Genomic DNA, 23,592 nt, shown 5'->3' on the forward strand with positions numbered 1-23,592 from the left:
TGAGTTTTCTAAGAGATAGAGGCTTCAAAATGTGGTAGTGGTGGTGGTGTTTTGTTTTTTTTTGTCCTGAAAGGTTTTTGGTAAATTCCTGCATGCTTTCTTGTTTTTTGACCTCAAGCGAGTTTTTTGAACGGTTTCCCATAGTTTTTGGGTCATTTTTTTACCAGCATTTTCTAGACACTTGTTTTTTTACCATTCAACAATGAAGAAATTCCTAGCAGTTTCTGATGCAAAAATGCTGGGAAAAATCACTCTAAATGTGCAGTCTTTTGAGCCTTCCCATTGACTTGTACTATAAAGTATGGAAAAATGGCTGAATAAAAGTCGCCACTCCATATGTAGCCACTTGATGTCTTTTGAAACCTGAAGCAATTAAAATATGCTCAAAATCCTAAACATACGAACAGCAAGTTATTTTTTACATACAAATGCATATGTTCATTCTTTTGAACTTATTCCACTCACTTTTTCAGGTGGGTTTCAGAGCTGACTTGCCTCAAACACTTACCAAATCGGCAGTCGTTTAATTGTCTATTTAGAGATCCTGGCTGCAATTTATGCACACAGAACAATTGCTAATAGAAGAATTGTATGTACATAGAATATCAAGTTATCGCAAAAAAAAGAAAAAAGCTGGCACTGCCAAAAGTAATTAAAACTCTTAGATGTCTATACCAAGACAACACATGTAACGTTTTAATTACTTTTGACAGTGCCAGCTTTTTTTGCCTTTATGCAATGCTAGTCAGCACCAACATATACAAGTCCAGAAATAACCCTTGTTGCAATATCATGTTAGCAGGAGCACATCATCTGTTTACAAAAGATTATGCTCTGCCAATAACTTTTAAGCCATCTTAATCATTGCACCTAACAAACAAGTGTTTTGCTCATTTGTCGGGCGATTGCCAGGATACATAAATACATAGAAATGTTTGTTCCCTCAATATAAGCCCGCCTAAATGCTTACTGTGTAAAACTTATATTGCAGACAGCACTTTTAAGACCCAATCACTTTTTTTTTTTTTTTTAAAACCAATGCAGGTCTGTTTTCAAAATTTTCCTTTTGATTAAAGCTTTAGGAGTTAAACGAAAGTTAAAGGGAATGTGTCATCAGAATATACTCACCGACTGCAGTCTTCCCCAGCGCTCTGGGCCACTTCTGGGTCACATGACTGCTATTCCCACTTACTGGATTACACTGGGGTCTGGTGTGGGAGCCAAAGGTCACTTTTACAATGTAAGCCTATAGAGCCTTGTTCTGACGCTCCATAGATTTGCATTGTAAAAGCCCCTTCCGGCTCACCGCGCACTGCAATCCCGATAGTCAATAGCAGTCATGTGACCCAGAAGAGGACTGGAGCTGCATTGGAAATCTTGAAAGTCTGATCAGTATATTACCGTACTTGCACTACATACACATTTACACAGGTTTAGGCAATAAAGTTTGATGGGAGCACTTCTTTAAATCAGGTTTTTGTGTTACATGTATTTTTGTGAAATATTGGCAGTGGGCATGCTTTCACAGTCTGGAACAGTGACTACTCACTGCCTCAGCGCTCCCTGTTGACTGGAACCAAGCGGCTGCAGGAAAAATATAACTTCATTTTCTCTCTGCAGCTAAACATCTCCTTAGACACCCGAACATGTGTGGAACGGTATTTACTCTCAGATTTGCACTACAGCAGCAGGTAAATACCGGTTTTTCGCTCATGACAAGTTCCCTTTAAGGCTTTATTCAGTGCCATCTCAGCACTAGAACAAGAGTTACGAAGAAGTTGCATAAGAGGATATTCACAAGCTGAAGATTTGTTGCCAACATTTCTGCCACTGTCACATTTATCAGACAGAAATCCATGCACATGCCACAGAAGTAGCTCCATGGAATTTTCAGACTTTTTTACAAAAAATCTTTCATATGTGAATACACTCTAAATATGAATTGTTCAACAGTTCAGTTTTGCTAGTTATAGGTTAAACACTTAAGATACAAAAAAAATCCAAACGGCACAGCTTAGTGTACAGTATTTAACTCTTTCCCTTAAATATGGATACAAAAAATAACATTTCACCTTTTCAGCACACAAAAAAAGCATATTAAAGTGGTTGTCCACTTAAAAAAAAAATAATATATATATATATATATATATATATATATATATATATATATATATAGATGTGTTTAAAATATAAAAATATGCAACTTGTCAATCTGCTTGAATTAAAAAAGGTACCCTGAACTTAATGTTCTTAAGATATTAACTTAAGATATCTGTGCTGACAGCTCCACTTCCAAGTCGGGGTTGAAATAGAAGCAGGAGAGATATTTCATTTCAATAGCCATGTCAGCCACCAATGCATAGACAAAGTAGGGGGCCAGCTTAGCCAATGAAATGAGTAGTCAGCCAGCCCCCTTCACACTGTGCACTTGTCATGTACCAACAGAATAAAGGGGAGGAAGCTCTCCTGTGAAGAACCTAAGAAGTGGTAGTGCGTGATACAGGACCAGTGCCAATATCTTGAGCCTGGGGCAACTTTCTTAATTCAAGTGTATAAGGTATATATTTATATTTTCAACATATCTGATCAATTTCATTTCAAGTGAACAACCCCTTTTATGTCAAACTAATTAAAAAAAAACAACAACAAATTTTACCAAAAGGAGAAGAGAAATTAACACAGAGGATGAGACTTTTTTCATTTGACTGATGAAGTCCTGAAGAAGACTCTTATTTTAAGAGCTTAGTAAAAAGTCAGTGTAATTGAAGTTAAATTCCAATGTGAAAGCCGTCCATTTCATGGTATTTAGACATGAATGGATTCAGGCAAAGAGTTCCTGTACATCTTCATTAAATTGCTATGTTCCTGTCCAGGACTGGAATCCCAATGTAAAAGCAACCAAATGATCGCAAAACGTAATATGTACATTAACAGGGTTGGCAACAGGATTGAAACTAAAACTGATGCATATAGAACAAAGTTACATTTCGGAAAAGCAATGCAGATTGCACAGCTGTTAATAGGACAGGGGAGAAAAACAGGATTTCACACAGCTCATCAATATAATGAGCTGTTTATTCTCAAGCATTCTACACTGTATTGTTTGGATACCTCCCTGATCCCCTCCAAAAAAACACTATAAAAAAAATAAATATATATATATATATATATATATATATATATATATATTTGGGGACCCAATGTATTTTTCCGGTTTACTTAAAGTGAACAAAAAGATAGAACTGTTCATTGGTAAGGGAGGGGGTAAAAGTCTGTGTCCTCAGTCCAGCTTTGTTATGAATAGCCGGTCCTAAATATTCCATGAGGTGTACAAAGAGGGGCATCTGTGGATTGTCACCCTGCCAGGTGAGGACAACCATCTTTCAATGAATGAGGTAAATGGCTGCTATGTACTGGATACAGGTGGCTTGTCTCCTTCTTCACTAGGTGCTACAGAAAGAAGAAAAATATGGGTTAAGGGGTGATCCAAATGCCACATTTTAATAATCAATGTGCTTGATGGATTTTACCCACCACTTGCAGCTGCAACAGCGAGGGGTAAGGACATCATCATCACTGTCTTCCTCATTGGATTGGGTGACCTCACTAGCTGGTTCAGGACACTTCACCTCAGCTTCCTGCTCCACACGGCTCCGAAGAGCGAGGATGCGATGATGAATTGCAGCAAAAAGTTGCCCTGTGTCTTTAGAACTTGCCTGTAAACATAAATATACATTATAGATGTGGATGTCATTTTTGGTGCAAAATAACGTTAAGATTTTACTAGAAAATAAAAAAAAGTGCAAGGAAAAGCAGAAACCTACCAGGTAGCAATTTGTATACAAAGTTTATGTAGCTTGTGTTCTTGTACAGCGAATATTGGCATGAGATGTGTATAGCGATCTCAGTATCTGAGCCCTGTCCATATACTGAAGGTTCTGTGACTGTTGTGAATGGAGCTAGAGTTGAACCCCTTAGCTGCTATGGTCAAGTGACTGCAGCACCTAAGTGGTTTGATAAAGGTTGGGACATAATTGCCGAAATAGTGTTGTCATAGCAGCTGGGGTTTCCATTAAAAGCTTTTGCGGCTGTACAAGCAGAGCTTCATAGTAGAGCAGTAAAAAGACAGCATACTAATTCTGGAGTACTGAAGAGTATTGTACAAGCGATCAACAGAAGGTTCAACACAGATGGAACAATTGTCTGCAGAAGGTTTTTCCATTTAAGAAAAAACAGTTTTGGTCAAGGATCATTATAGGGTCAACATTGACTTACATAGGTGCAAGAGAGTTTTCTCCCTTTAGCAAGAAAGCTAATTAGCATGCGTTTTTCCCCTGAGGAAGCATTGCAGGCTTATAGCTCTACCTTTGCGGTCTCCCCTAGGAGAAACACTACCTACTAGACTTTAAGTCAGTTGAAAATACTAAAAAACCCTAGAGAAAGCAAAAACTTAAAAAAAAAAACACACACACCATAAAACTCCTGTGTAGGACACACACACACTATAAAAGTCCTGTGTAGGAGGCTAGCATACATTTTTGGCCCAATTTATGCTACTTCATTGGGATAAATTATGAAGAATTTGCCAGGCGGGCTTCACCACATCCCACCTCATCCAACTACTGAATATCTACCACAAAGGTGACATTGCAACTGTTGCCATTTTTATGCCAAACCCGGGTAGCTTCACCAGCGGCCGAAAGATGGGTCATGGTGAAGTCCGCTTGACCAATTCATTAAAATTTATTTCACTAAAGTGGCGTAAATTACACCAAAGATGTATGCGAGCCCCTGGCTGGAGTAACATTTCTGGCAGAGGCATAATGCAGTTGTAAGGTACACCCAAATCAATAAGTGGTGTGTGTCTTAATGGATTAGGGATATCTTACTCCAGCACTCCATTAAACACTTAAAAGGGAACCTGTCACCAGGTTTTTACCATATGAAGAAAGACTAGCACCTTTCAGCCCTGATATACAGCATTCTGTAATGCTGTATATAAGCCCCTGATCCAACTTGCAAGACAAGAAAAAGACATTTTATTAATCTCACCTGCGGGGTGGTCTGGTCCGAGGGGCGTCGCTCGTCTTGGTCCTGTGCCTCCCGTACATCATCCACACAGTCTGCCCAGCATTGCGCTCCTGCGCAGGCGTACTTGTCTGCCCTGATAAGGGTAGAGTAAAAGTACTGCAGTGCGCATGCGCCGGGGCTCTTTGACCTATTCCAGTGCATGCACACTACAATACTTTGCTCTGCCCTGGTCAGGGTAGAGAAGTACGCCTGTACAGGAGCCACTGTATGGATGAAGTAGGGACGCGTCATCCACACAAAGTAAGATATCGCAAGAAGAAGGGAGGCACCGGACCAAGACAAACGACGCCCCCCAGACCACCCCGCAGGTGAGTATAATAAAATGTATTTTTCTTGTAGGCCGGGATTGGGGCATATATACAGCATTATAGAATGCTGTATATCAGGGCTGAAAAGTGGTGGTCTTACCGGATATGGTAAAAAACTGGTGCCAGGTTCCCTTAAATCAGGCTTTAAGGCTGAAGTAGGGGGTTAAAAAAAAAAAAAAATTCCATCCTGTGATGCAGACTGACCACAGGTGTCCTAACCCAAACTTGACAGCCTTATAGGGTTATACGACAAGCGGCCAGTCACTATGTACCGCGCTCCGAGTGTAGATAGATGTCTGAAGTTGCTCCGAGTGTAGACAGATGTCTGAAGTTGGATAATGCTAAATACCCATGATGAGTATTTGGTGCGTTTTTTCTGCAGCGTATTTTTCTGCAGATTTTTCCCTTCGACTTGAATAATATGCAGAAAATTCAAATATGCGTTTTAGTGACTTTCCGCAGCAGAAATGCAGTCAAGACGCATGAAACTTGCACATGAGCTTTTGACTATAAAAAGTTATTCTGACTCACGTGCTCCTGGACTCTTCTAAACCCTTTAAACTGGTTTACTAGCTCACTGGTTCTAGGCCATTTTGCATGTTAAGCAAAACAAAATAAAGGGGCTGTCTTTGTCAGACAAACCCTTTAAAATACTAGTGCAAATAGCTTTAGAAACAAGTGGATATTGGTCGTTATAATTAATGATGAATAAAAAGTTTTCTTAAAGTTATTTAAAGAATGTCAAAAGTTAAAAAAGTAGTTTTGTTTTAACCGGGGCTGTGTAGTCGGTAAGCCAAACCTCGGACTCCTCAATTTGTCTGACTCTCAACTCCACAGCACTGCCTCACTATTGAGCATGTACATGAAGTGCAGCAGATTCATCTCAACTAAAAGCCGAAATCCTTAGATCAGGAACAGAACAGACATATATAGGACATTTCGTAACTTTCCAAAATTCTTATGAAAACATTTACAGCACATTCTGCATTGAAATACTGTACTCAATTTATTATACAGTGGGGCAAATAAGTATTTGACACACTGCCGATTTTCCCACCTACAAAGAATGGAGAGGGCTGTAATTTTTATCGCAGGTACACTTCAACTGTAAGAGACAGAATCTAAACATAAAAACCAGAAAATCAAACTGTATGATTTTTAAATAATTAAATTGCATTTTACTGCATGAAATAAGTATTTGATCATCTACCAACCAGCAAGAATTCTGGCTCTCACAGGCCTGTTAATTTTTCTTTAAGAAGCCCTCCTACTCTGCACTCATTACCTGTATTTATTGCACCTGTTTGAACTCGTTACATGTATAAGACACCGGTCCACACACACAATCGATTACAGTCCAACCTCTCCACCATGGCCAAGACCAAAGAGCCGTCTAAGGACACTAGGGACAAAATTGTAGACTTGCACAAGGCTGCGATGGGCTACAGGACAATATGCAAGCAGCTTGCTGAGAAGGCAACAACTGTTGGCGCAATTATCAGAAAATGGAAGAAACACAAGATGACTGTCAATCTTCCTTGTTCTAGGGCTCCATGCAGGATCTCGCCTCGTGGGGTAAGAAGGATTCTGAGAAAGGTCAGGAAACAGCCCAGAACTACACAGAAGGACCTGGTCAATTACCTGAAGAGAGCTGGGACCAGTCTCAAACATTACCGTTAGTAACACACTACACCATCATGGATTAAAATCCTGTAGGGCACGCAAGGGCCCCCTGCTCAAACCAGCACACATCCAGGCCCTTTTGAAGTTCGCTAATGACCATCTGGATCATCCAGAGGAGTTATGGGAGAAGGTCATGCGGTCAGATAAGACTACAATATAACTTTTTGGTATCAACTCCACTTGCAAGGTTTGGATGAAGAAGGACGAGTACAACCCCAAGAACACAATCCTAAAGTGAAGCATGGTGGGGGAATCATCATACTATAAGGGTGCTTTTCTGCAAAAGGGACAGGACTGCGCCGTATTGAAGGGAGGATGGATGGGTTCATGTATCGTGAGATTTTGGCCAACAATCCCCCCCCCCCCTCATTAAGAGCATTGAAGATGGGTTGTGGCTGGGTCTCCCAGTATGACAATGACCTGAAGCACACAACCAGGGCAACTAAGGAGTGGCTCCGTATGAAGCCTTTCAAGGTCCTGGAGTGGCCTAGCCAGTCTCCAGACATAAACCCAATAGAAAATCTTTGGAGGGAGCTGAAACTCAATGCTACCTAGCGACAGCCCCGAAACTTGAAAGGTCTGAAGAAGATCTGTATGGAGGAGTGGGCCAAAATCCCTGCTGCAGTGTGTGCACACTTGGTCAAGAACTAGAGGACTTGTCTGACCTCTGTAATTGCAAACAAACATTTCTGTACCAAATATTAAGTTGATTTTCTATTGTATCAAATAAATACTTATTTCATGCAATAAAATGCAAATTAATTATGTAAAAATCATACAATGTTATATTCAGGATTTTTATTTAGATTCTGTCTTTCACAGTTGAAGTGTACCTACGATAAAAATTACAGATCTCTCCATTCTTTGCAGGTGCGAAAACTTGGAAAATCGGCAGTGTATAAAATACTTATTTGCCCCACTGTATATTTTAGGAGACTGTCCATTTTATACCGACTCCACCAAAATGGACACAGACGTCACAGCCTTGGTTTTTACATAAATGAAGAAAAGAGGTCTAAGGCTGTGTGCCCACGATGCGTTTTTGGTGCGTATTTGCAGCGCGTAAAGGCTCCAGAAACGCATTGCATACCTTATCCCATGACATTCTGCAAGTTCTGTGCACATGGTCCGTATTTTTTCTGCGCAGATTTTACTCACAGAAAAAATACGGACATGACCAATTCTTGTGTGTTTCTACATGCGTATTTGCCTATACAATGCATTGGAAAAACGCATGGCAAATACGTATGCAAATACGCGTCAAATAAGCATGTAAAAAACGCATGCGTTTTTCTGCCAAGGAGATACAGAAATGCTCAGGAAAATTTCTGCTTCATTTCTGCATCGTGGGCACATAGCCTAAAGTCAAAAAGTACTACAATTATGGTACCTCCAAGACAAGCCAACAAAAGAATTTATCAGCTCAGCAAACACTTACCGATATGAGAAAAACTTTAACACTCTGGTCCTCTGAGTCCATTGCAGTAATTCGAATGCTCTTCTCACTGGCTTTGTCTATGTGCATTTGCGCCCAGAGCTTAGTGTTGAGGATTAGTCGCAGACTTCCCTGTGTGCGCATAACTGAGGACAGAAGGTACATTTTCTACTAATAAAAGGAACGATCCATACTGCACATACACAAATAAACAAAAAAAACCCCACAAATCACACCCACACCAGCAAACATATCCGATTCACATTAAAGGGTATCTGTCACCAGTTTTTTGTCACCTAATCTGAGAGCAGCATGATGTAGGGTCAGATGCCCTGATTCCAGTGATGTCACTTACTGAACTGCTTGCTTTAGTTTTTAGAATATCACAAGTGGACTAGGAAACCTGGTCCAACTGCACCCCCCAGCAATGATTGGCAACTTTCTGACTATGCACAGTATGGCGCCAATCGATAGGGGTGTGGTTATGCAAAGATAAGCATGCAGAGAACTAGTGTATCTGTGGCAGAGAAAAAAGTGATTTTATAAAAATCGCTGCCCCCCGTGAAGTGATACAGTAAAGTGATCCATTGCTGGAATCATGGTCTCTTGCCCTACACCATTCTGTTCCCAGATGACAGATTTCCTTTAAAGGCCAAATTCAGATGTTCGGGTATAGACTGTAATTCAGACTAGCCTAGGTTCTATCGAGAATTTAAGTAGATATTGGAGCAAATTAACTGACAAAATTGGTCAACATGAGGCTTGATCATTGGGCTACGTGTTCATTTAATGTATAACCAGGTCTACTACTAACAACCGGTTACAATGAAGTTCATTCTGTGAGTTCACAGTGGCTACCCGAAGCATTATGGGAAATTACCTTCCAAAACATTAAAGGTTTTATGTGCAGTCCAGTAAACTTTCAAATAACTTCTTAGCCATGTCGTCCAGATTCCTAGCTGTACCCATCTATTCCTGTGCATTTCTCTGCTGATGCCACATAGACTGCTCTGCCCTACTGGTGGTCTGTGATCACAGACATTCCTCCCACTTCAGGCTGATTACCATCCAATTTGCATGCACAGACTCAATTACTGGATCGATGCATGCGCCACACTTCAGCTCAGAGCCCCGTCCCCCATCCTCAATTTGGCGACCAGCGCCTGAGCAATACTGTCTTCTATCTGGCTTTAACTGCAAGTGCACCAATGATTTTATTGGGTGATTAGGATTAGTGACATCTCAGTTTTCCAGGTTTGTGTTTGGTGTTGCACAGCCAAAAAGTATTTAGACAGGTGGTGCACTCCTAGATACCCTGTATAAACAATTCTCTTAGATATTACTATTAGCAGAATATACTTCTTTGTAGTCAGCAATAAAAGAGGATTTTTGGTACTCACCGTAAAATCCTTTTCTCGGAGCCTTCATTGGGGGACACAGGAAACCATGGGTGTATGCTGCTGCCACTAGGAGGCTGCCACTAGGCAGAAAAAAAGGCTAACTCCTCCCCAGCAGGCTACACCCACACTGGGAGTGAACTAACCAGTTTGTGAGAAAGCAGTAGGAAAGGAGATATAAAAGATTACCCTAAGATGAACCAAAAATGGCACAAATAAGGGTGGGTGCTGTGTCCCCCAAAGAAGGCTCCGAGAAAAGGATTTTACGGTGAGTACCAAAAATCCTCTTTTCTCTATTGCTTCATTGGGGGACACAGGAAACCATGGGACGTCCTAAAGCAGTCCCTAGGGCTGGAAGAGACAAGTACTCAAAAGGTAAGGTCGGTCCACTACTGCCTGAGGGACCTTCCAATACCGATTTGCGTTGCTGAGGCCGAGGGGAGATACTGTTTAGTACAAGGAGAATGTGTGGACCGTAGACCAGGAAGGACGAACAGTCCATGGAGCGATAGGAACATTCTGGATAAACTGGCAGTGTCCCCGTTCAGGGGAGAAACTGAGGAAGAAAAAACAGATCGAGTACAGATAGAAGAACCAGACTATCTAATTTAGCGCTCCACCCTGTATGTAAGTCACGACTAGAACAGATGAGACGGGCTCTAAACCTAAGCGAGTCGGAAAAAGGGAAAGGTCCCGGACTTCCTGCGACCCTGAAAGGGGGGCACCAGACCCACTGGTTCGTGTTACGCTGGACAGGACCGGTTTGAATAACGGCCATCATATCCTGCTAGGTGGAAGTTCTCTTCGTCGAAACAGAAGGTACGGCAAGAGACATGGCATTAATGAGGTCCTAGTCAGGTAGACGGCAGACTGATTCAGGTTGTGGAATCAGGTGTTTCATCATAAGGCGTCTGGAGACTGATAGTCCATCTTGATTCTAGACAAGTGGCAATCCCGAAAGGAAGGAAGAAAAGAAGAGTACCTGCATGCAGAATCCTGAATCCAAAGATGAGTCTTTCGAGATGAGCTCCGTTACCAACCGTTCATCCTGCAAATGTTGGGTGCTGCCAACAACTGTCCCTGGAAGTGGAAACTTCTGACTGGACACATGTTAAGCCGCATAGTGCCGGCTTGAGGAAAGGCTTCGATGTCCTGAAAGTCGGAAGTTCTCTTGTCGAAAGAGAAAATTAAGCAAGAGACACAACATTACTGAGGTACCTGACGGGTAGGAGGTAATAAAGTGTTTCGTCTCAAGGCGTCTAGAGACCCAAGGTCTGTTTCTGTCCTCGAAAGTGACGGAAAAAAAGGCGAGTACCTGTATGCGGAATAGTCTCCCTAGAGGAGCGCCACAAACAGCCGATTATCCAACTGATGAAAGGCGTTGACGACAACTGTAGGGAAAAAGAAAACAGGAGCAACAACTCGTGTATAGGCATCAGACCGGTAGGTCCCACGGAGCCTGGGTGAACCGGGGCGGTCAGGAAGAGCAGGACGAGAAAAATCTATTTTCGTGACAAACTAAGACCTGCTCCCTGGTATGAACAGAGCCTGTAACAGCATCTGGTCTGTAATACCATGTCTGTAATTTGTTGAAGACTTGAAGAGGTCTGTTCCTGAGGAAACAAAAAGGTGAGTGTCGACAAACTGACAGGCTGTGGATAGTGGATCGAATACTACAGGGTTAGCAGCAAACGGATAAAAAACACTGTAGCTGCTAATAAGGGGGGGGTAGTAGGTCTGAACTGGTAGGGATAATGGACAGAGAGACCAGATATAGATAAGTGCCTGGAGCACTACATGGAATTATGCCGTTGAAAAGAGACAGCTGTATAGCTGTGTCCATAGATGTTAGTGGGTCTGACCAACTGCAGAGGATACCCGACCTTTGATGCATAAGGAACCTCTGAAACAGAGGTAATGGAGGTTATTGCATGTATGTTCTTAAATAGCAGTGGCGAGGTAACACTCTGTTACTGACCCGCCTTAGTCCGAAAGGACTGTTGGCAGGATAGGCAACCACATAGATCTGATGCCATTAGGAAGTGGGCAGGAGTTGGCAGTGGCTTGCCTGGGTAGACGTGCCATAGGTATGGTCGTGGAGCGGGTGGAACACCAGGTATGTTCCCTAAAGGAAGCTCTACTGGTGTGGACATGGAGGGTGGAGTGTTCTGACGCACTGCAAGAGTGGCAAAGTATCGAACAGTCAAGGTATGGGCAACTACTCCGATATAAAAATAATAACTCTGGAGATACCTCGGTTCTGACTTACTATCGCTAGTAGGAACAGTGTGAGGGCACAACATTGGTGAATTGAGGACCTGTCCGTATGGAGAGGCATAAAACAACTCCTGTGTGTACCATAAAGAAGGTAACCTGCTATAGGAAAGGCACCCTGCAGGTACCAGAATGGTAATTGACCAGAAACCGTAGGCTGCAGAAGAATTCAGAACGGTAACTACTCTGAACACCATTTCCTGAGTATACCTCATTCGCAGGGCACTCAATCAGATCTCTTCGTGATTGGAGGTGAGAGACCCTCTTGAAAAGAGATTGGTCTTTGTGGAAGATGTTCTTCGTCCTTGACTCAGGCCTGCTTGACCGCTGATGCCGGGCTGTTCATCATGTCTTGTGACCTGGAGGGACCGGATGGAGTCTAGATCGGAATCCAACTCTGGTAGCAGGGTGGAGAGCTCCAACTATAAAACTATCTCTGGGAAAGAGAAGCGAGACATGGGAGTAGTCCTAGATTATGTAGGAACAAGGGGAGTCCAGACGTAAGGCTGGAGGGCACCCGCTCCCTGGAACTCTGGGTGATCTGCTGTAAAAGCAAGCATCTGATACATCTTGAGAATAATCAGAGCAGCTGAGGTGGATGGCTTGTTAGGCAGTCGCAAAGGGACCTCTACCAAAGGTTGGTGAGGTCGGTAACCGGATGCAATCAGGCGGCAACCATCGGAATACCGCTTTCGATCCTGGTGGTGGGGAGCTCCGGAGAGAACTGTGTGCTTGGGGTTGTTGCGGTCGATGCACGGAGATTCCTGCTGACCTATGGATATTGGTACCCTAATACCATAAGTCTTAGCATGGTCTGTCCCACAAACGCTATGGTTTTGGAATGAAATCGTCCCACAAACGCTATGGTTTTGGAATGAAATCGTCCCACAAACGCTATGGTTTTGGAATGAAATCGTCCCACAAACGCTATGGTTTTGGAATGAAATCGTCCCACAAACGCTATGGTTTTGGAATGAAATCGTCCCACAAACACTATGGTTTTGGAATGAAATGTACCACAAACGCTATGGTTTTGGAATGAAATGTACCACAAACTCTATGGTTTAGGAATGAAATGTACAACAAACTCTATGGTTTTGGAATGAAATGTACAACAAACTCTATGGTTTTGGAATGAAATGTACAACAAACTCTATGGTTTTGGAATGAAATGTACCACAAACTCTATGGTTTTGGAATGAAATGTACCACAAACTCTATGGTTTTGGAATGAAATTTACCACAAACTCTATGGTTTTGGAATGAAATGTACCACAAACTCTATGGTTGTGGAATGAAATTTACCACAAACTCTATGGTTTTGGAATGAAATGTACCACAAACTCTATGGTTGTGGAATGAAATGTACCACAAACTATTTGGAAGTTTAGGAAAAAAAAGGGGGACTGGGCCTACCTCATACTATGTGGGGTACCCTGGTGTTGATTTCCTGTGGGCTAACGGTTGAAGCAGTGCCAGGAGCCGAGGCTGAAGAGGCAAGGAGCCGTTGTGACAGAGGCCGCGGCTGGGAGACGGAGGGCGTGGCTGTAGCTGTGCGGGAGCCCTCAGCTGGTACTGCGACGGGGGCCATGACGGAGGCCGCTGCTGGTGCTGCGACGGAGGCTGCAGCTGGCGCCGGCAGCTGATGCTGGCACGGCGAGGGGGCTGCAGCAGTCGCTGAGGGGGACGCGGCTAGCGCCATGGTGTAGGCCGCAGCTGGCGCCGGCGGCTGCTGCTGGCGCGGCGAGGGAGCTGCGGCAGTTGGTGAAGGGGACGCGGCTAGCGCCATGATGTAGGCCGCAGCTAGCATTGGATCGGAGGCCGCAGCTGTTGAGGAAACGCGACAGGGCTAGCGCTGTGACAGGGGCCGCGGTAGGCGACGAGATGGAGGTTGCGGCTGGCGCTGCGATGGAAGCCGTAGGTGGCGAGGAGACGCGGGCAGCGTCTGGCGGTGTGGCGAGGGCAGCGTCTGTAGCTGTGAACCCGGCTGCGGCAGGCGCCAAGATGGAGGCCGCGCGAGTAAAGGCACCGGCGGGAGAGGGAGGAGTCGAAAAAGGGCGCACAGAGAGCCCGCGCTGAGGAAAAGAAAAAACAGCAGGGATTGGATAGAAAAAAGGGGTTAGGAAGTGTCCGTAGCTCTGAGGGGCTAATGGCGCATGGGGTGTGAGGGCGTGTGAATGGAACTAGGCCGAAGCCAGGGCCTAAATTTTGAAAGAGGGCTGGCAATGAGGAAAGTCACTGTTCTCTGATGGGACCTGAACCCACAATTCTGTGACCAGAAACCAGTGCACTAACCACTGAGGTATCAACCCAGTTAGACCGGGAACAGTTTCCAGCTGGCTGTCCTGTGGAGCTCCTGCCACCTGAAGAAAGGATTGTAGAAAGGAGGGTACCTGTTTTCTGGAGAGGCCCCGACTCCTTCACAGTCCTGAAGACGGCATCAGGAGACCCCCGGTTGAGGGGGGGGTTCGCTGGAATAGGAACGTCTTCCTTCCCGCACCGCCGCAGTTCCCGGCGGTGCAAAAGACGGTGTCAACCCTGGGTGAGGAGAGGATCACTGACTAGTGATCACCGTCTTTCTCCCAGCCTGCTCCGAGGAGGGGGCTGGGGTGGGGAAAGGCAGGACCATCCGCCACAAGTCACCCCAAAAAGGTTCGGAAGAGTTAGGGGAAAAAAAGGGTCCTGACTGTTAGACAAGAGAGTGGACGATGTGGGCGACACCACATTGTTCTCTCTGTCCCAAAAGGTGGGAAATCAGGGTGAGCTGTTACACCCTGTTGCCCGAAGTCACAAGCTGTATCTGAAAAAGAAAGGAAAAACATTAATAAAACACAACAAGATGGTAGAGACGGGTCTGAATGAAGACCCATGTCTTGCCTCCTTGGACACTAAGCAAAAACTGGTTAGTTCACTCCCAGTGTGGATGTAGCCTGCTGGGGAGGAGTTAGCCTTTTTTTCTGCCTAGTGTCAGCCTCCTAGTGGCAGCAGCATACACCCATGGTTTCTTGTGTCCCCCAATGAAGCGATAGAGAAAAATGTATACTAATAACAGGTTGGATAGAGTTGGATACCGTAGACTTCCATTGTTTTAAACAAACAAAAAAATATATATATGTCTGGATATAGGAGACATCAGCCGTATAGAAAAACGTGGTGTAAGCATTGCCGAATACAGTTCCAAGAAAAAGTATATGGCGTTACCTAGATCTCTTGATTGATTACTAATATAATGTGGTCTGTGATAGACAAACTGACTCTCAGTAAACTAGTGACACAAACCTTAATACTATTCAAGTATTATACTCAGTGTAAACACCAAGTGCAAGGAGGAAAAAGTAAGTGACCCACCATAACATTGAACAGGTGATGCATGATTTTGGATGTATAGAGTGAGCTCAAGAGCTGTGCTAGCTACACATAGCAGGTGCAGACTGTTATATAGCTAGCCCCTGCCTCTAACAGCAGTGATCAGCGCTCAAATCACTGCTGTTTAACCACTTAATTGCCACAGTCAGTCTGACATTTAACCTATTAAGTCTTTTTACTGATTTGAGATATAAGTGAACAGCATTTCCCGATGGGTGAAAATGCAGCAGCTGTCCACTATAGCAGACACCCAGCTGTATCAGCCACAATCGGTGTTAGCATGGACCATACCTACAGGTGCATCTCACTAAATTAGAATATCATCAAAAAAGGAGATGTTTGTGTACTCACCGTAAAATCTCTTTCTCTTAGCCTCTAATTGGGGGACACAGGACCATGGGTGTTATGCTGCTGTCCACTAGGAGGCGACACTATGCATAATCTGAAAATGATTAACCGTGGCTCCTCCTCTGCAGTATACACCCCTGGACGGCATCAGCCTTCTCCAGTTTTGTGCAAAAGCAGTAGGAGGAACGTAACATGGATAACATAAACATGCCTATAAGAAGGCAACTATGTACGAGCTCAAAAAAAAAAACAATATGAGAACTCAACATAACAACAGCCCGGAACGGGCGACAGGGTGGGAGCTGTATCCCCCAATTAGAGGCTAAGAGAAAGAGATTTTACGGTGAGTACACAAAAATCTCCTTTACTCTGTCGTCTCATTGGGGGACACAGGACCATGGGACGTCCCAAAGCAGTCTCTGGGTGGGTAGCAATGGACGAATATTGTGTAGACAGGCCCCTACAATTGGGGTACCGCCGCCTGCAGAACACGTCTACCCAGGCTCACGTCTGCTGAGGACTGGGTATGAACCCTGTAGTGTTTGGTAAACGTGTGTAGGCTAGTCCAGGTGGCTGCCTTACACACTTGTTGTGCCGTAATGCCTGGTGCCGAATGGCTCAGGAGGCCCCTAACGCACGTGTAGAGTGTACCGTAATGCCTGCTGGAAGAGGAGAATTTTTGAGGCGGTAGGCCTCTTGTATGGTGGATTTGATCCACCTGGCAAGGGTAGCTTTGGAAGCTGGTAGACCCTTGCGGCCGCCTTCCAGAAGAAGGAAAAGAGAATCAGACTTCCGGAAGGGCGCAGTCCTAGACACATAGATATGCAATGCCCTGACAAGGTCTAGCGTATGCAGAGCCTTCTCCACTCTATGAACCGGGACCGGACAGAGGGATGGCAGTGAAATTTCCTCATTGAGGTGGAAGTTGGACACAACCTTCGGAAGGAAGGATGGGACCGTACGGAGAACTACCTTGTCCTGGTAAAAAGCCAGGAAGGGCCATCAGCAGGAGAGTGCTGTCAGTTCAGACACCCTGCGTAGCGAAGTGATTGCCACCAGGAAAACCACTTTCTGGGATAGAAGGCGGAGTGGGACTTCCCTAAGGGGTTCAAAGGGTGTTTCCTGCAATGCTGTCAGCACCAGGTTGAGGTCCCACGTTTCTAGTGGTTGTCTGTAGGGGGGAACCAATCGGGAAACTCCCTGAAGAAATGTCCTTACTTGCGGCTTGTTAGCAATGCACCTCTGAAAAAGCACTGAGAAAGCTGACACTTGGCTCTCCCGAGTCCATTCCTTGCCGGCAGAGGAAGTCTGCTTCCCAGTTGTCCACACTCGGAATGTGGACCGCAGAGAGAAACGAAACTGTGTCTTCCGCCCAGTGGAGAATGTGTGTCACTTCTCGCATCGCCTGGGCACTGCGGGTCCCCCCTTGGTGATTCACATATGCCACAGCCGTGGCATTGTCCAACTGTACTCTGATGTGAGAGGCTGCCAGTAAGTGATGGAAGGCTCTCAATGCCAGGAAGATGGCACGAATTTCCAAGATGTTGATGGGCATGGTTGCTTCCGCTGGGGACCACTTGCCCTGTGGTGTAGGCGTACAGCACCCCAACCCGTCAGGCTCGCGTCGGTGGTCAGAACCTTCCATTGACCCGTGAGAAAGGATTTCCCCTTTGTTAGTGAGGTTGGCTTGAGCCACCAGTGCAGGGACCTCCTGGTTGATGACGTCAGCTGGCACTCCCTGTCGAGAGAAAAAGGGTTAGGGTATATGCACACGATGCAGAAATGAAGCAGAAAATTTCTGCATCATTTCTGCATCTCCCTGGCAGAAAAAACGCATGCAGATTGTGCATGATTTTTTCCTGCGGAATACATGCGGATTCACATGAGTTTCCACATGCGTTTCCGCATGTGGATTGACAAGCGCTTTCCAGGCGATTTTAGCATCACCTGGAAAGTGCTTGAAGACTATATATATAAATCCATGCAACCTGCATGGATTTATATAGTGTGACCCGAGAGAATGGTAAAAATAAAAAATAAATGTATACTTTACCCTCCGATGGCCTGCGCTGTCCTGCTCAATCCGTTCTCCCTCGCCGGCAACTTTGAATTGAAAGACCTGCCGACGTCAGCGCCACGTGACCCGTCACATGACTCTGACGTCAGCGCAGGTCCTTCAACTCACTGCCAAGTGCCGGGAACCAAGCAGGAGCGGTGCGCGGGCCGACAGAAGGTAAGTACACATTTATTTTTTATTTTATTCTTTTTTTACAGCTTTTTTAATGGTACCTGGTTGTGGATGAGACTCTCCTCTCCTCCACACTCGGGTACCATCCGCACATTAGAACGCGCCAATAGCGCAAGTACAAAAGAAGTCTTGCGGAATTAGCGCGTTCTAATGCAAGTCAATGGTGGCGAAAACGCCGCATTTACGCAAAATTAATTGACATGCTGCGGATTTTTGAGCGCAGCGTTTACGCTGCGGAAAAATCCGCATCATGGGCACAGCACATGTGGATTTCAATTGGGGAACATTGCTGCCCTTCTACCATGCGTTTTTAATGCGTTTCCGCGGCGTTTACGCAACTGCAAAAACGCTGCGGAAACGCATTAAAAACGCATCGTGTGAACTCAGCCTTACCTTCCCATGACTTGAGGATGGGTAGTTGGAGAGGCCTGAGGTTAAGCTGGGCAAATGGGACCGCTTCTATTGCCGCCACCATCCTGCCGAGGACTCTCATGGCAAACCGGAGATCGATGGGGTTTGCTGAGGAGAGTGCGAACTCCTAGACGAAGAGGCAGTGCCTTGTCCTTGGGAAGGAGCACTAGACCCCTGAAGGTGTTGAATAGCATTCCCAGGAAGGTCAGAGACTGACTCAGGGTTGGTGATGACTTTTGTAGGTTGACTAACCAGCCCAGGCGACTCAGAGTGTCGATTGTGATAGAGACGCTGAGCTCGCAGTCCTTGAAGGTGGGAGCCTTGATAAGGAGATCGTCCAGGTATGGAACGACTACTATGCCTCTGGAGTGCAGGACGTCCACGGTGGCTGCCATGACTTTGGTAAACACTTTGGGAGCCGTGGCGAGTCCGAACGGGAGAGCTACGAACTGGTAGTGGTCCGGGTCGATTGCGAACCTGAGAAATCTCTGATGGGCGGGTGCAATTGGTATATGCAGGTATGCGTCTTGTATGTCTATGGAGGCGAGAAATTCTCCCTTTTCCATGGACGCAATGAAGGACCGAAGGGACTCCATGCAGAAGTGACGTACCCGTACATATTTGTTGAGCTGTTTAAGGTCCAGTATGGGTCGCACGCCGCCTCCTTTCTTGGGGACTACGAATAAATTGGAGTAGAACCCTCGGAAGCGCTCGGCCGCGGGGACCGGTACTATGACTCCTGCTTGAAGAAGCGAGAAGACCACTTGGCGGAAGGCACAAGCCTTGGCTGGCGGTTTTGGGGGAACAGAAAGAAAGAGTCTGTTTGGTGGGTTGGAAGTGAAGGCTATCTTGTATCCCGAAGACACTAGTTCCCTGACCCACCTGTCTTCTATAATAGGCAGCCAGACTTGATGAAAGAGCGAAAGTTGGCCACCTACAGGTGGGGTGTCTTCTGGAGTCCGAGAGTCATGATGAGGAGGAAGTCTGAGATTTTCCTCCTTTAAGCTTTGACTGGCCTGCTTTTGACTGTTGGGTCTTGTCCGACTTTTGTGTCGACTGCGAGTTGTCCCTGTGTAGGGGGCAGTTGCTATTTTGTGCTGGCCGCGAGACGGACCAGCCCGAAGAGTTCCGAAAGGATCGGAATCGAGTTTGGTTACGCTTCTTGTAAGTGCGTTTGGGCTTCAGTTGGGGGAGAGAGGTACTCTTACCCCCGGTGGCGTTGGATATTATCGTGTCCAACTGTTCACCAAAAAGTCGACCACTGAGGTACGGGAGGTGCGTGAGGGACTTCTTTGAGGCTGCGTTTGCTTTCCATTCCTGCAGCCAGAGGATACGCCGAATCGTGATGGCGTTTGATGCTAGCCCCACTGCACCCGTTGCAGAATCCAGAGCTGCATGAAGCATGTAATCTGCTACAACTGCTATTTGAACTGCTTGGTCCGACAGCTCAGGAGCAGATACTTGGAGGCCAGCTTGTAAATTTTGGGCCCAAGCCAGGAAGGTCTTGGCAGCCCAAACTGAAGCGAACACGGGAGCCAGGGAGGCGGCCTCGAAAATTGAACGAGCCATTCGTTCTACCTGCCGGTCTGCTGTGTCCCTGAGGGTTGAGCTATCTGGCAGTGAAAGGAGTGACTGTGCTGCTAGCCTAGAGACTGGGGGATCCACTTCGGGTGGATCTGTCCATTCCTTGGTGGTTTCCTGTGGGAAGGGGTACCACACCTCCACATATTTGCGATTGGTAAACTTCTTCTCAGGGTGCGAGAACTGCTTTTTAAGGATCAACTTAAACTCTGGGTGATCAGAGGCTGCTTCAGAACTCCTTCAAAGGAAATCTTGTGTTGTGGTGCCTCCGGGGGCGGTTCAGAAATGTCCAGCACCCAATGGATAGACGAGATTACATCCTCAACTAGAACTGTATTGCTACGGGGGATTGGGATCAGAGACCCTTCAGTTTCCTTGTCTGAGTCGGAATCACAGATGCCTTCCGAATCCTGTGTATCGCTAAGGTGTCTCCTGCTGGATGAACCAGGGTGGCGGCCTTCTCTGGTCAGGGATAGCTGCGGAGAACTACATTGTCTGTCCCTGGTAGGGGACGGTCTAGATGACCTGGAACTACGGTGTCTCTCGCTAGAAGGGGATGACCGTGTGCTATGGGATGACGCAGATGATGGTGACCTGTGGGTCCGCTTGCGTCCTGACCTAGACGTGGATGTGCCCGGGTCGTCATGTCCCTGAGTCGAGCCTTCCCTTTGCTGGGTAGTGTTCATAGCCGAGGCATGACTCTGCAGAGCCTGAAGCAATGTGGGGGTTAGGTTATCTATAGACTGCGTCATAGATTGCGACATCTGAGTGACCCATTCTGGCGTGGCATTAGACACCGAAACATTGGCAGGGGCTTCTTGGGGCTCTGGCACAGTAGTTTGGGTGCAGTCCTGGCAGTGCGGGTACGTGCTGCCACTTGGGAGAGTATTGCTGCAGGCTGTACAGAGTGCATAATAGCAGTCCTGCCTGGTTCTCTTGGACCTTGAGCCCGGCATAGTGCACTGGGGTGGCTATGCAGAGGGCCCTACAGGGGTTGCTATGCAGAGGAGCCTATAAGGAATAATGGACTCACAGCCGAGGAAGAGCTCCAGCTGTGATCTTATCCCACCAGTGTGCCCCTAGGTCCAGCGCCAAAGATCCACAGTCCTGTGCCCCCCGGAGACTGGCTGGTGTCCCTTATCCTGCAGCAGATAATGACCGTCGGAGTAAAGTTAAGAAAGAAGGGGGGCGGAGATCTGAAAAGGACGGCAGAATTGTGTGAAATCGCGCCCTTTCAGTCTCGATCCGCTCCCTCTATGATACTGTAGAGTGTCATATTTGTCATCCGGGGGGCAGGCCGGGGAAAGGAGGTGGCGGGCCGAAACCGCGGCCTAAATTAGATGCCTGATGCCCAAAGGGACTGCAGGCCGGTGCAGAAGTCAGGGAGGGGGCCGGATCTGAACCCCCCCCCCCCCCCCTGGATTTAAAGGCAGGATAGCGGTGGGGTACAAACGGAAGGGGGGGGGGGGGCCCTGTGAAGAGTCTCCCTGAGGCACCGTAGAGCTGGTGCTGCCGCAGAAACAGGGCGCAGGGAGGCCTATGCCTCTGTTGTGTTCTGCCTGCACTCCCCCCCGGCCCCGACAGGAGCCCGCAGCAAGGCTGGGGTCCCTGGATTCAGCCGTAGTGTGCTGGCTGCTGGGAGCTGCTGCCTGTACAGGCCCTACCTGAGGCGTTTTAACCTAATACTACCCCCAGGGGGAGATTAGGGAGGTGCTGTTGTCACCATCAGGGGGCTATATCCTCGCCTCGACCTCAACCCAGAAACCAAAAGGAATTGGGGAAGGAGGGGGGTCTCGACTTCGAACCAGCACCCGAGGGGCTGGGGAAGGAGCGACATGGGGAATAGCCAACTCGACTTCAACCGTGCACCCCATAATAAGGAACCGAGGAAGGAGCCATGCCGGGAGTCTCGTAGTAGACCCACTTTTCTTCATCTGTAATCCCGTCGGTGAAAACTGAGTAAAAATTTTAGGTGTGCCTCCTATGCGACACTAAGCAAAAACTGGAGAAGGCTGATGCTGTCCAGGGGTGTATACTGCAGAGGAGGAGTCACGGTTAATCTATTTCAGATTATGCATAGTGTCGCCTCCTAGTGGACAGCAGCATAACACCCATGGTCCTGTGTCCCCCCAATGAGGCGACAGAGTAAGTTCATTTATTTCAGTTCAATACAAAAAGTGAAACGCATATATTATATAGAGTCATTACAAACAGAGTGATCTATTTCAAGTGTTTATTTCTGTTAATGTTGATGATTATGGCTTACAGCCAATGAAAACACAAAAGTCATTATCTCAGTAAATTAGAATAATTAACAAAAAACACCGGCAAAGGCTTCCTAAGCGTTTAAAAAGGTCCCTTAGCCTGTTTCAGTAGGCTCCACAATCATGGGGAAGACTGCTGACTTGACAGACGTCCAGAAGGCACCTGTATATAACCCCTTAGATGCTGTTGCCAATAGTGACTACAGAATCTAGATGGTTAACAGAATGTGGGGGCTCCCTCTTTAACCCCATCTGCACCCTGAGATTATGATTGTGTGGTCCTGATGGTTGTTATTGCAATTCACAAACTTTTTAAATTTATCAAATTTCTGATATTTTTATAAACGAAAAATATATTGACCTAAATTTACCATTATCAAAGAATGTGTCACAAAAAAAAAATCTTAAAAATCACTGGGATATGTGCAAACATTCCAGAGTTATCTCCAGATAAACTGACAAATATCAGATTTGAAAAATTTGGCTTGGTCACTAAGGGGCCATTAAGATGGTGCTGGAAAGTGCTTTTATCGGGGTTCTGTAGAACTGATCTCGACATCACTAGGGGTTCCAGTGGTCATACCCCCAGCGATCAGCAAATTATCCCCCAACCTAGGGAGAATACATGTTTTTTTGATGAATAACCATTTAACTGGCCTAACCATGGTGGGGTATCCACAATTACTGTGTACTCATAGTGTGCAATTAAAGCTGGGGGCTCCCTGAAATTGTCCCCCATCTTGCCACCATATTTGTACTCCCAACCGCAGGTTGGTTTCTCAAGAGATGGTCATTTCTTTTATATACTGCAATACTGTAGCATAGAGAACAAGCCATCAAACAACCTCAGGTTCAAGTCCGCTAAGGCTGCTAAAAAAAAAAAAGTGAAGAAAAATTGCCTGAAGATATATAAAAACTATTTAAACATTTGAATCACCCCTCTTTTCCAGGTTAAAAAAAACAAAAAAAAAACAACACATGGCAACATCAAGTCCGTAAAGGATCTAGAAAAGGCATTAATCAGTAAACAAAAGAAAAAATAAATCAAAGTGAATAAAGCCAGTTTTCGGTTGCTGCACTCACCCCCCGCCCCTCCCCAAAAAAATTCTAAAGTGATCAATATACCATGTGTACGCCAAAATGGTATCAATAAAGAAGACACAGCTTGCCTCATGAAAAACAAACC

General features: G+C 45.8%; 1 protein-coding gene across 1 annotated transcript in view; it reads right to left on the minus strand.

Moving 5' to 3' along the window:
- Positions 1–3,193: 3,193 nt before the first annotated feature.
- The window catches only part of LOC141155527 (ran-binding protein 3-like), an 87,743-nt gene continuing 67,344 nt past the window's right edge, over positions 3,194–23,592 (minus strand). The window contains 4 exon segments of the mRNA XM_073642423.1: positions 3,194–3,450; positions 3,535–3,553; positions 3,555–3,716; positions 8,521–8,663. Coding sequence (XP_073498524.1) covers positions 3,407–3,450; positions 3,535–3,553; positions 3,555–3,716; positions 8,521–8,663 — 368 coding nt within the window. The 3' untranslated portion in view covers positions 3,194–3,406.

Source organism: Phyllobates terribilis, unplaced genomic scaffold, assembly GCF_046119375.1.
Source record: "Phyllobates terribilis strain yellow unplaced genomic scaffold, ASM4611937v1 Scaffold_1__5_contigs__length_1240528914, whole genome shotgun sequence".
Lineage (NCBI taxonomy): Eukaryota > Metazoa > Chordata > Amphibia > Anura > Dendrobatidae > Phyllobates > Phyllobates terribilis.